Raw genomic sequence first — 13,988 nt, 5'->3', positions numbered from 1 at the left:
TGTTAATGTACAAAGAAAAATAAAAAGGCGGGAAAAGGAGTTCCAAAACCTCGGCTCTTTACCTCCTTAGGCCGTCCTCCGGGGTTCATCGCTAGAGCGTTGACAAACTCTGGAGAAACACAGCGGACAGGAGACCGAAGTGGGACATCAGGAGAGGGATCGTCCTCAGGGCCGTTCTGGTAATGGCCGTCGCTGGCGATGCGATGACGGGGCAGAGTTGCTGGCTCGTCCAACGACACGGCACGGGCCTGGACACCTGACATCACACGCAAGGGAGTGTTAAAACTTAGCGAGGGGGCGCGGGTCACCTCTGCTCCACTACATTGCTTTACTCCAGCAACGCCAGCACTGTCATCAGAGGTTAATGGTCGTCAGCCACTGTGAACGCTCACTGCACAAACGGTTTAATTCAACATGCATACACACAAGGTTAATGAAGGGTTAGCTGCGGATCAAACTGAAGCCCATTAAGTCGATTAATTAGACAAAGAATTGATTTAATTCATTAATAAACCTACTCCATGATATCCCTAACTGAACACCCAAACTATTGTAAGTGTTTCAAAGTTTTGGGAAATTATTGACCTTGGAAATATGTTACATAAAGTGACGCGCACCGCTTCCAGCCTCAGCTCAAACTACGCAACTATTTTTTTGGAATGCGAGGAGGATAATGCTCTTTTACACAAAGGATTTTTGATACACTGGTGCCAGCTGTATGTTTGTTATCTAATGTGTCAATGGGGCCAGATCTGGCCAATCCTCAAAGCAGCCAGTCGGCTCATTTTGGTCAATCTGGTTTAAACTGAGAGAGAGAAAAGTGAGAGAACGAGAGAGAGTGAGAGAGAGAGAGAGTAAGCTCCCAGCATAAAATAAACAGGATTTGGATTAAGAGTTTTATGCTTAATAGGCGATGCCATTGACTGGCGGGTGGAGGCAACAAAGCATGAAATGCCGGCCAAAGCTGCACGGCCAGCGTGAAAGCCGATCACCGGCTGCCCTGTGCTTTGGAACAAGATGAAGGTTAATGGGAGAATGAGGAAAGTACAAAAGGTTTAAGAAACAAGTGGGAAAATTGGGGACATTAAATCCTGTGGTGTTGTTCGTGCTGAAGCAGATTACCCTGTGGGGTTTCTAACTTTACTTTCTAAATAAATTCTGTCACTGAAACAGGCGGATGAGTAATATGTTTGATAAATCTGGAGTTTCTCTCGTAGAGCTCCATCTCTCATCCCCCATCTCTCTCCCCTTTCATGTCCTCGTCTATCCTGTAGACATAAAGGGGTAAAAATGCCCCAAAAAACTAATCCCCAAAAATAAATGTGACTGTGTCAGTTTGACTGATTTGACTTTTCCACATATGGGAGACACACACACCGTTATGGAAACGTGAAAATATGAATACCCCATCGCTTTGCTTCACTTTGAAGCGAGGGTGCACAAATTAGGCCTCATATCTGAGGAAGAAATATAGTTATAACAGCTGTGAAAACCCAAACAGTTAATTAGTTAGAAAAACAGTTAATTAGTTAGAAAAACAATTAAACAGTTAGCTGCCATAGGCAACAAAGTATAAAATCTGAAGCGTTATAAAAGGAGTTTCTCCACGTTTCCTTACCTCAAAGTTACCTTCCATGTGTTTTGCATTACCATTATCAGGGTATGGTTAATAGATCAATGTACTTAGTATATATATGTGCATGTAACATGTTTACATATTAGAAAGAATATCGTGATTTATCTCCAGCTAAAATATCTTGGTGTTGGCAGTTGGTTCAAAAATGTTTAAACTGGCAGCTTTGAAAAGCATGTAGTTGACACCTCCCCCCCCCCCCCCCCCCCCCCAAACAGAAACACACCCACCATTGCAACCTAGCCCAAAAACTGAGAGCCAGATGTACCCACAATGCACTGCTCAGCAACCGAGTACAGTCAAACACTGAGCTGTTGCCCTGGCTACGGCTAATGGTTTCCAGGTGGGAAGGCTGGAGATTCTTGAGGACAGATATTTCTCAGCTATTTAAAATCCACCCATCATGTGGATGAGCATGGGGCCGGCTCCAAAAACGTAAATATCACAAGTTGTTTTTTTCATTTAAATGGGAGGGAAACTAAGGAAGAGGTCATCTAAGGTAAGAGTGAGGAGATTTCATTCTTGGGAAGATCACATAGTTTCTTACTGAATACTACTTCATTCCAACTCTACAATCTTCTCTGTAACATTTAACTTTGACTTTGTGTTGCATCACTTTAAAAACGACGTTGCAGTCAGCTGTAAAGAGGCCAGACTGACCCTTTGACCCCCCTGGGCCCTAAACAGAACAATCCCGTCTACGTTGTGGTCGCTGTGTCCCAGTGGACACGTACAGCTTTCGTTATGTTTCCAAGAGGGAGTTCGGTCTCTCTCCTAGATCTGGTGTCCTTTGTCTGTCTTTGTAAATCTTCAAAATAGTGTGAGTGAAGAAAGCAGCCTTGAATGAAGCCAGTGTGTCCGGGCCTCGGTACTGTTCCCAGAGTTTGGCAGTATGGATCTTGTGACATGCACTCTCCTGGCGAAGGACAGAGCCTCCTTTGTGCCTCCCCTGTCTCGTTCTTGTGAAACTTTAACATTGTCCAATTGGGTCCTTTTTTTTCTACGCCACAGCTGAGGTAATTCCCTAACCTTGAGGTACAAATTTGCAACTCAGAGCAAAGGGATGAAGGCTGAGTGTGTATGCAGAGAGGAATCAGTGGTTACTTTGATGATGATGATGATAGAGAAAAAATGTGTTATGTATGGAAGGGAGAAGGAGAAAGTGAAACAAAAAACACAAAGTGTATCTGCAGACAGAGCATTCACTTATTGACTAAAAATTGACGAAGGATTAAATGCAAACCAAAGCCCACTGCACTCAAAGGCAAAGTAGATACAGACTTCAACTTGGACTACTCGAAGGAACACTTGAAAAAAAAGACCTTTCCCTTATATTTTTCCTTTTTTTTTTTTTTTAAGTGTTCCTTCAGACAGGATGGGAGAACCAACCCGAGAAGGAGTGAGAACGGCGGTGCTCAGACTGAGAAGAGGTCATGCTGGGGATGACACTTTGCACACGAGCCGAGTATTCTGGGTAAACAGATGGATGATGAGAGAAAGAAGAAGGATGATGACAAAACTAAAAAGGAAAAAGAAAACAAGCAACACAAGGTCCAGCCTAGGAAAAGAACAAGAAGGTAACTCACAGATAGTTTCCATGTACTGTATGTGGTATAAAAACACACTCAGTTCTGATGCCAGTTTGGAAAACATACATGGTAAGCTATGACTCCCACATTAAAAACCTTAAGTGAGACATTTTTTGGAGACTTTACTGTCTCCAAACAAGCATTTGGTACTGTGTAATGTGGACCATCGCTCTACATTTAAATAGCAGTAAAGTGAAGTGAGTCCTAGTATTGATTTTAGAAAACCTCTTGCTGGTGTTTGTTATCTGAAGGCTCAGCTATCACACACTGCTTTGTGTTGACTTTTTTGCTGCTCTGCAGGATGTCGGATGTGCTTATCTCGGGACAGTCAACCTGCTGGACTGGAGAGAACACTTCCTGTTTGAGCCTCAGTGATGAGGACTGATGAGGTGACACTCAGGAAATGAGATCAGGACAGAGCAGGGTTTTTCCGAGAGACACTGTGTGTACAGTGCAGGGCCAGGGGCAACAAAATTACTCTTCAGTACATGTTCTGTGATTACACACAACTGGTACAATGAATATTACCTAGTAAGATGAGCAATATGTTATTCATTTGGCAATGACCATTAAAGGTCCCATCACATGGTGCTTTTTGGATGCCTTTATATAGACCTTAGTGGTCCCTAATACTGTATCTGAAGTCTCTTTTATATAGACCTTAGTGGTCCCCTAATACTGTATGTGAAGTCTTTTTTATATAGACCTTAGTGGTCCCCTAATACTGTATCTGAAGTCTCTTTTATATAGACCTTAGTGGTCCCCTAATACTTTATGTGAAGTCCTAGACCAACTGCCACGTTGCTTGTTTTAAAGCCATGATGTCTCTCTCTCTCTCTCTCTCTCTCTCTCTCTAAACTTTCATGCCATGGGACCTTTAAACAAAAGCATAATATTGTTGTGTCTACTGAATAATGGGTTGGTTGTGGAAGTAATATAATTCCACATGACATGTAGCAAAGGGCCGAAGGTCGTAGTCTAACCCAGGCCCGCTGCGTTGAGAAGTAAACTTCCATATACTTCTCTATATGGCTAAGCTGTCCAGGCGCCAAAAATGTTGGATTTTGAGGCTGGTTTTACCCCAGGAAATCATTTTATCATTCTGAGCAGACTATATAAAAATATATACGATCACATAAATACATGTGAAGATGCCACCTGTTGCTGGATAAAAGCTAATTATTTCTTGAGATGATGCTGAGGTCATCAATGGATCAAGATGAAATAACTTAATGTGAGATCTTACCAGCCACTCTTTGGGCCACCAGACCTTCAACGTTGAACACTTCATCTTGCTCACTTTCTCTTGGCTGGGGTGATGCTGAAGCAGCACTGGGGCTTCTCTGGGGCTCAAAAACCTCTGCAGACTGAGACAATGTGCTTGGTGGGTAGCTGTTGATGGGCTTGAGCTGGAAGTGACCAGCTATAGTGGAGGAGGCTTGTGAAGAAGGACCCGTTCCAGCCCTTTCAGATGTGTAACTCAGAGATCCCTGCACAGGCGCAGACTCGGGTGTATTAGGCTTCCCAGGTGACATCTGAGCCGGAGACGAGTGGCTGGCCAGGCTGGACATGGGGACACCAAAGTGGGTGTGAATGGCGGCATCCGCCTGGGCGGAGGGCCTGGGTTGGCTCTGGGAGAAGGACGGCTGCGTGGTCACCACAACATTGTTTTCCTGCAGTGGAGCACTTTGGGACTTTGGCACCAGCAGACGGCCTGGTTCCAGGTCCAACATGAGGAGATTAAGGGTTTCAATAGATTGCTCAATTTCTTGCTGGGAGGCACTGTGGCGATGAGGGAACTGTGGGAGGCTGTGGTGGGTCGGCATCCCTGCTACAGAAGGAGGTGGACTAAAAGTAAAGCCTTCCGTTACTGGCTCATCTGTCACGCCAAACTGCTGCCACACGAGACCACGCTGGACGGCGTCCCTGCTACTGGTGGTGCGGGTGGGAGCTTGTGGCATGGAAGTTGTCTCTGCACCAAATGAGTGAGAGCGGTACAAATTGCCATTCTGCGTGGCAATGTAATCACCCGAGGATGGGGCTGAATCACTTTGGGTCAAAGTGACAGGTTTGTTGGATCTGCCAACTTGTGGCTGGATGACTTCCAGAGGCTTTTCTGGGACACTGCGCTCCAGATACGGCACATGCTCCTGGCCATTTACATGTGACCCAGGCTGGTAGTAAAGATCCGCCGGTGTAGCCCGACCATCTGTGGAGGAAAATGTCCCTAGACTGTCAACACTGTGGCCCTCTTGACTGGTAGGAAGCTCATCATCTAAAATGTCCGTCTCACGGTCAATGCTATTGTGCCCATTGACATGGACCTGGGCAGGGACCAGGTGAAGCATGCCTCCAACAGCAGAGGTGGGGGTGGACAGGTAGCCCTGTCGATGCATGGGCCCCTCCAAGCCACTCAGCAGCTGCTCCAGCTCCTGTTTCTCTTGGGGACTGATTGCTTGTTGTGCAGCGTGGGCGTTGTGATGGACTGAGGGTAGCTCCTCGCCGACAGGAAGGTGGGCCTGGCTCACTGTAGAGGCCTGTGTGGCTGCTGCTGCTTCATCAGTTCGGTCAGTTTTGATGGAGGCAGTGGAGTTTCCTGAGTCACTGCTCACTGACAAGGCATGGTCACCCGCAGGAAGGGCATGTTCAACAGCAGTGGGGGGGAGGCCGTTCACTGTCACGGTTCCTTCAACGGACTCCTTTTTGCGAACTTTGGCGTAGAGGCTGCCGTCCAGGGGGCCTTCGGTGTGGATGACTTCTAAAAGAAACAAGAATGACAAATGTTCTGTTAGAATTAGACTAAGCCTAAGACGACAATCAACAACCATCCAGCTTTCCACTAGTGCTGCCCCCTCTTAGTCGATTAGTTGACTAATCGTTTCATTTTGGTCTTAGTCAACTAAGATCTTAGACAATAAATGATTTGTATTCCTTTTTTTATGATAAATGACTTATTTCCATTAAAAAAAATTGGGAATATATCTTGTAAACACCAACTTAAAAAAAATGTATTGCATTTTGCATGCTGTTTATGGAAAACCCACAAGTTTTACAGATATATGAATTAAATCAACTAATTGATTTAAGTTGACAAAATCATCTGAATTTCTTTAACCGAGGACCGCCCTACTTTCCAGAAGCCTTTCATTTTCAATCACTCAAGTATCTTTAGAGCCAAAGTACCTGGCTATTTCAGAAATAAACGTGTATTCTCTGGGCACAGGATTCATTAAGACACAAGAGTCAGGAACTACCATAGAGAGAGAAGCAGGGGTATCAGGAGATTGTGTGGGCATGGCCAAAACAGCTGCAGTTAAATTAAATCCTGGCTCATGTCCACCTATTCTACCAGCTTCAGGAAATGAGTCGGGTGTGTGGCATGCACTGTGGAAAAAACGATGAAATCACAGAAGCCTGCACTTTCTCAAGCCATTTGGATTCATCTGCGCCACCGGAGGGATGCGGGCATAAAAGAAGAGGAATCAGTTGTTGATTTTGTTGTTGATCCCCTGAACTGTGAACAGGACAGGCCGGTTTAGAAAACGGATGATAAATGGACATCATCGACTTTAAATCGACTGATTTGCTCATTCATAAGACGCAATGCTGCAATGCAGATGGTGTTCACTGAACACAAGTGCACATGCTCAAACACCGTACATACACTCATGCACACACCGTCACACCAAAGTCCAGTAAAGAGGACGGAGGGTGCCCCAATAAGAGGAATTAAGTCATCACTGGAAAATCAGCATCACTGAGAAAGCAAGGCCTCAAGGCTTTTCCTGGCTTCCAAAACCCAAAGCAAAACAAAATCTGGACATGCTGAGAGTCACACTAAAGAGGTTGAAAAACACACACACACACACACACACACACACACACACACACACACACACACAGACACATACATAGGCTTGTTCTTTTTCTGCCAAGGTATTGTGCGAGCGTCAGATAATTTCTCTTCTACTGACCATTAAAGTCCCAAGAACTAACTCATGATGAGGCCAGTCCTGATAACCCAATCTGATTCTACAGCTGGGATCGGAGCGGCACAAAGAAGCTGTCTGTGTCTCTGAAACTTATAGATAGCTCCATCTCAGCTTCAGTGAATACTGGGCTCTGTAGTGGAGCTTGGTGGGCGTACACAAGCCGGGTACAGCAAGGTCTCCTTGGCTGGCCCGGGGCAACTTGCCAAGGGAATGGCGCACTTGGGCGACCGCGTTGTCAGGCTGCTGATGGAAACAAATGTGGTTGCTCTTGTTCCAAGACAAACACAGTGTACGTGTTTCTGCTGCTAACCCAGTGCGTTTGTTTTGATTTGTACATTTGTGGAACACATGCGGGGAAAAAAGGCTAAATTAGCTTCTAGCATGTCTGGTCTGATAATGGCCTGCAAGCCATTTGGACAGTGTGTCTTGGTGGTCTAGTCAGCTCAGAATAGTTGTCATCATTAGGGCGTATTCTACTTTTGATTTCACCTGTTTGACTTCTGACGTCACTACGTCTTCTTAGCTTATTTATTTGAAGATTTTTTATTTATTTAGCAATTTTGATGTGGGAATTGTTTTTAAAAATCTAACTTTTTGTTGGATTTTTGTTAGAATTGTTTTTGTTATTTAAGATGAAATAAAATTTTCACTGCACATCTGTTTTTTTGCACGGTTTCTTTAAAAAAAGGAAAACTTTTGTGCCGATTTTCTGCAGCTTGTTCTGTTAGAAAATTGTGAGAAAATCATATTGTAATCTTAAAATCCTGAATCGTAAATTCTTAGTCACCGTTACCATAGTCAACACAGACAGTAGCCTCAAAAAACAGATGAATTATCATGCAAATTTTCAGATTTCTGGGAGCTGTCATTGTGCATTCTCCACTAAAGTCAATTCCATCTCCCCTGAAGAGTTATATGCTATAACAGGAGGCTCCAAATCAAGTCATCATAACACATTTATATAGCCCATGAAACTGCTAGTATCAGGTTTGGGGCTGTGGAAGCATTCCCGTCCACATGAGCACATAAACACACACACACTTTTTATGCATCAGCCATGCCGGTAAACATAGACATAAGTCATGAAAGAAGAGCTCCCCTCACTTTCTCCATTTCAGCACCTTTATAGTCACCTGCGCCTCGAGCCAAATGACACTCGTGCAATTAGTATGATCAGTCACACAGTTTAGCTGACTTCACACCGAGAATGCCTGAATTACAACACTAAACACAAGTCACCTTAAAGTAAGACAAAACCTTGCCAAAAAAAAGAAAAACACAGAAACCCCGTCGCAGGAAGAGGATTCCCTACCTGTGTGAGCAGTAGAAAACTGTACAGTCCCAATCTAAACTGAAGAAATCCCTCCAGATTATCCCCCCCCGGGGTGGGACATGAGGGATTACAGCTGGAGTTGGAGGAGTGGGTTTTGGCTACGGTTCCTTCTCCTCCTCCCTCTTCCTCAATAGCTGTGTGTCCGGATCAGGAGAGCTACTGCTGCTGCTGGCTGCTGGCTGCTCAGTGGCTCGCGCTAGTCTAAAGGCTGCCCCTGCTGTGTGTGTGTGTGTGTGTGTGTGTGTGTGTGTGTGTGTGTGTGTGTGTGTGTGTGTGTGTGTGTGTGTGTGTGTGCATGTGGGAGGTCTGTCACAAAAGCCTGTTTGACGGTGGATGTGGGAGGTGCGGCGGTAAGTGACCATTGAAATAGACAGTGGTGGAAGAAGTATTCAGATGTGACAGTGCTGCATTGAAAATGTTACTTAATTAAAAGTATGTAAGTATCATCAGGAAAATTTATTTAAAGTATTAAAAGTGAAAGCACTTAATGCAGAAAAATCCTCAAATTTTAGAATCTGGAATCAAAAAAAGCTTCAAATGTGTAAAAAGTGTCAAAAATGTGTATTATCGTCTAATCATTTCAGCTGGACTTATAGGCCGTTATATTGTTGGGTAGTTTTGTTTATAATAAAACAACAGATTTGATAAACTACATGTGTTTTGTATGCAAAAATCTAATGATACCAAAGCTGACAGATGGAGTAAAACGTTAAATATTTCTCTCTGAAATGTAGCAGAGTAGAAAAGACTCAAATAAAGTACAAGTACCTCAACATTTGTACTTGAGTAAATGTACTTAGTTACATTGCAACACTGGAAATGGAGTACAGAGTGTGATAGAATGACATCAGATCCTTTGGTTGGGCTCTATCACGATTCTAGTTTGTTACTCGCACACCTTGTGCAACAGAAAAAGGTTCTCCAGTGTGTAACACTTGTTTAAGGAAAATATTGTTTTGAACATTACATCGGTAGAAATTAGCCTTTTCCATGCAGGCATACACAGAGGTGCCCCTCCTTTAGCCCGCTGGAGTCGAAAACACTCTGTAATGGAAAGAGTTACATCGTCCAACAACGTTGGTCCAACATTTAACGAGCTCTCTCCAAGCTAGGAAGCAGGGAGAAAACTCCACACCCTGCTGCAGGCAGATGGAGAAAACAGAAAAGCTTGGTGGGTAAAATAAAAACAGAAAAGATGAGAAGACTGAGTGGCTGCTGATTGGATGGATGGTTAGAGGGGCTCGTTGTCTTTCTGGCCAAGCCTAGAAATAATGAAGTCAAATAAAGATGATTTATAGCCGTTGTTCACTTAGATGGAAGGATGGTTTACAAATGCAATGTACTGTAACATATGCACACAAAACACAGCTTCCCCCCCCCCCACACACACACACACACACAGTTTAAAGCCCTTCATTCTTCTGTTCATGTCACCTAGCAATCTGCACACATTAGCATGCAGGACCGTCCCATCACTATCACACACCACAATCCAGAATCACTCCACACACACTACGTCACTCTCGCTGATATCCATACACGTCATGTTGGCCTCAGTGGGGAAATGTAACTAAGTACATCTACTCAAGAGCTGTACTCAAGTACAAATTTGACTTGGTACTTGTACTTTACTTGGGTCTATTGTTTTCACGCCACTTTCTACTTGTACTACGCTACATTTCAGAGAGAAATATTCTACTTTTTACTCCGCATTCATCTGACAACTTTAGTTACTAGTTACCGTAGTTACTAGTTACCTTAGTTACTAGTTACTTCAGTTACTAGTTACTTTAGTTACTAGTTACTTCAGTTACTAGTTACTTTAGTTATTCCACTACATTCATCTGACAGCTTTAGTTACTAGTTACTGTAGTTACTTTAGATTCCTGCCCACAATACACATGTAGTTTACAAAATACAATGCTATATTAAAAACTACACTACCCAACAATATAACGGTCTACAACCCCAGCTGAGACAATCAGCTGATTAAACATTTCGTGGATTAACAGAACTGTTTGAATCGTTTCCAGTTCCTAAACATAAAGATGTTTCTGCATCGTGTCCTTTTACTTTTAATACTTTAAGTACATTTACCTGATACTGATACTTACATACTTTTAATTTAGATAATTTTCCATGCAGGATTTTTACTTACAACAGAGTATTTTCTTAAAGTGTGGTATTAGTACTTTTACTTCAGAAAAGGATGGGAATACTTCTTCCAGCGCTGGTTGGCCTCCCCAAAAGTCTCTTTTTCTATTTACACGCTTGTATCAAGTAGATTCAATGGAAGTCGCGTGATTCTGGATTACTACGAAACTCTTTTCCCTCATTTGACTCACAGATTGTTACACTCTTCTTTCTCTCTTTCAGCTCTTTCTTCTCCCTTTCTACCCCCACATCCTTCCCCTGGCCTCTCACTCTAGTCTCTCAATGATGATGATGATGATGATGATGCTGCTGAGGATGATGATGATGGTAACAACTGCGATGCGGCCAACTGTGATCCTATGGTCCCACTCTCACATCAAATAAAAAGCCCAATTTTAGCCGTCCCTCTTCACCTGGCTCATGTCTTCACTTCAGAGACGACGTGACGTGATATAATCACAGGATCCCCGTTTGTACTCCAGGAAATCCAAGCCGTCACTTTTTAAGCCAAGCAGACTATTTATGTTGAGACTGCTTCTGTGTCTGCTGCTGTTTTCATTCGCTTTCGAAATGAACACACCACGTAAGCCTCTGCAAATAACCTCTGACTGTCCCTTCCCGTGATAAGACAGGGCATGTGAGATTTCTTACAATGTGTGTGTGTGTGTGTGTGTGTGTGAGTGTGTGTCCACGTTGGTGTGTTTTTACATACTCCCCTGAAAGAAAATACTTGCTCTGTGATCACAAGTACATTAGTCAGGAGGAGAATATATGCCCCTCTTACCCAATCGCCGTGGCAAAACAGCGTCCTCTGGTGGACAGACTATGCAATGACATCACTAACATGGACGTTGTAGAGCGTCCTCTGGTGGACAGACTGCGCAATGCCATCACTAACAGGGACGTTGTAGAGCGTCCTCTGGTGGACAGACTATGCAACGCCATCACTAACAGGGACGTTGTAGAGCGTCCTCTGGTGGACAGACTATGTAACACCATCACTAACAGGGACGTTGTAGAGCGTCCTCTGGGGGACAGACTATGCAACGCCATCACCAACAGGGAGGGAAACGTGAACGGGTTTAATATCTTCATCAGAATCGTCGATTCTAAAGACAATACATGAGGAGACATTTCTGAAAACTTATAGTTTTCTAAAGAATGTACATCACATGTCAGTCAGTCCGTCTGACCTTTATTTCATTTGTAAAGAAAAACGTAATGTGTATTTCCTGCATTTTTCTGCTCTTTCGCTCTGTTTTGGCTGGAAAGAGATATGATGCTCGCCTTCAGCGTAACCGAATAAACAGAACATATTTAAGTGAATCATGGGCTAAAAAAAACAACACAATACATACATGAATAGATATTTCCCGTACGCCTATTAGACATTAAACAAATATTGCAGACACACAACATCTTAGATCCAAACTGAACTCTAGCAAATAATAGAAAATAGAAATATATAATAGAAGTGTTGGAGGTGGAAGGGGGTGCCGGATATTTTGAGGTTCTGCAGGCCAGATGGTGCAACTGTGTGACCTCCTGATATTTAAACTTTCACCTCTGACCTCTGTGGCAATAGATCCCCCTTTACAGCGGAAATAGCACGTTTCCCATCTTACTTACATGGACAAACACGCCATTTGCTACGCTGTGCTTGGGTGTGCATTCCTAAACTGTTGTGTGAGTGTGACATTAACCAAAAGTAATGATGAAACATTTTCTGAGAACGTCCTCTCGGGCTTCCACTGCTGCGAGCGCTAATAGCCCGACAAGAATAAAACTCTCTCAAGTGTACGCCCAAGAGAATAAAGAAAGAGCTTCAGTAACTGTACATGATGGTGTAACAGTATGCAAGTATAGCCTGATACTATATTTGGTAAAGGTTTAAGGCTGGTCTATTGATTTGGTAAGAAAGCCTGCTGTGTTGTGGGAGAGATCACTGTGGCCTTGTTAATGATCTACACAAGAGGCTATGATGTCTTCTGAGCTGGGCTATTTTGACTTGTGAAGATCAGAGAAGATCGATTCAAGAGTCAACAGAAACCTAGTACATATTGACCTCCGTTGGATTTCTGGGGACTATGGTTACCGGGTCCTCAGATCTCTGCAGGGTAAATTCAGACAGTTAGCTAGACTATCTGTCCAATCTGGGGACTATGGTTACCTGGTCCTCAGACCTACCTCAAACCAACCTATTTGTGATTTTAATATTAACCAAAAATAATTGCGATCATGATCCTCAATGGAGCAGCCGAATGTCAATGCAAATGTAGATAGGATGTGTATTTTCAGGACATTAGTGCAGAAGCACACCAGGATATACAGTACAGTTAAATACAGTTTATTTATTGCCAGCATCAATAGCCCTGAAAGACTTGGTCAGATGAGAGGACACTTTCCCTGCAGCTCATTAAATATACATCAAAGACTACTGTGAATCAATGTGTGAGTGCAAGCTTGCTAAGACTGGAAAAACAAAAGCCAAGGTAATGGGAGTCTGGTCTGGAACCGGGGGGGATAGTGATTGATATTGATAAGGATGTTCTGTTCACCTTTAAACTAGACTTGCATCGACCAATCACAATGGTCTCGGGTGGTGCTAAGCCACGAACACAGTGGTGGTGCTTCTGCAAAAAAGCCCCGGGAAAGAACTTGTTTAGTTTAGTACGTAGTTTTAGACGTCAACAGAAACTAAGATTGGACAGATAGTCTAGCTAGCTGTCTGGATTTACCCTGCAGAGATCTGAGGACCAGGTAACCATAGTCCTCAGATTGAACAGATGGTCTAGCTAGCTGTCTGGATTTACCCTGCAGAGATCTGAGGACCAGGCAACCATAGTCCTCAGATGGGACAGATGGTCTAGCTAGCTGTCTGGATTTACCCTGCAGAGACCTGAGGACCAGGTAACCATAGTCCTCAGATTGGACAGATAGTCTAGCTAGCTGTCTGGATTTACCCTGCAGAGATCTGAGGACCAGGCAACCATAGTCCATACGTCGTCGATATGGACTACTACTGCTACTGGTAGCAGTATTTGTATTACAAGAATATGCCTCATAGTTTTTATTGTGATTACATTTTTTGTATTTTTGATGTATTCAGAATTTATACACAGTGACAAAAAATGACAATCAATGCACTGAGACCTGGGAATGCGTCCCAGGGCCAAAGAACATAGAGAGGAAAGATGAGAGGGAGACAGAAACCTGTGTTGGGAAGGTTACTTTGGAAAGTAACCAAATAAAATGTAATAGTAATTACTACATTTAACAACATTTTA

At 43.4% G+C, this 13,988-nt stretch overlaps 1 protein-coding gene across 11 annotated transcripts in view; it reads right to left on the bottom strand.

Annotated features, from left to right (window-relative positions):
* The window catches only part of tns1b (tensin 1b), a 202,280-nt gene that overhangs the window by 20,580 nt on the left and 167,712 nt on the right, over positions 1 to 13,988 (bottom strand). For 10 of the 11 annotated variants that reach the window (XM_034884543.1, XM_034884534.1, XM_034884539.1 and 7 more), the window contains 3 exons: positions 4,469 to 5,980; positions 3,023 to 3,103; positions 63 to 256 (listed from right to left, as the gene is read on the bottom strand). In XM_034884543.1, the coding sequence (XP_034740434.1) occupies positions 63 to 256; positions 3,023 to 3,103; positions 4,469 to 5,980 (1,787 nt within the window). The remainder of the gene's footprint in view (positions 1 to 62; positions 257 to 3,022; positions 3,104 to 4,468; positions 5,981 to 13,988) is intronic. The other variant, XM_034884540.1, reaches the window with a different exon arrangement.

Source organism: Etheostoma cragini, chromosome 11 (genome assembly GCF_013103735.1).
Source record: "Etheostoma cragini isolate CJK2018 chromosome 11, CSU_Ecrag_1.0, whole genome shotgun sequence".
In the NCBI taxonomy this organism is placed as follows: domain Eukaryota; kingdom Metazoa; phylum Chordata; class Actinopteri; order Perciformes; family Percidae; genus Etheostoma; species Etheostoma cragini.
This window is presented reverse-complemented; position numbering and strand designations above follow the sequence as displayed.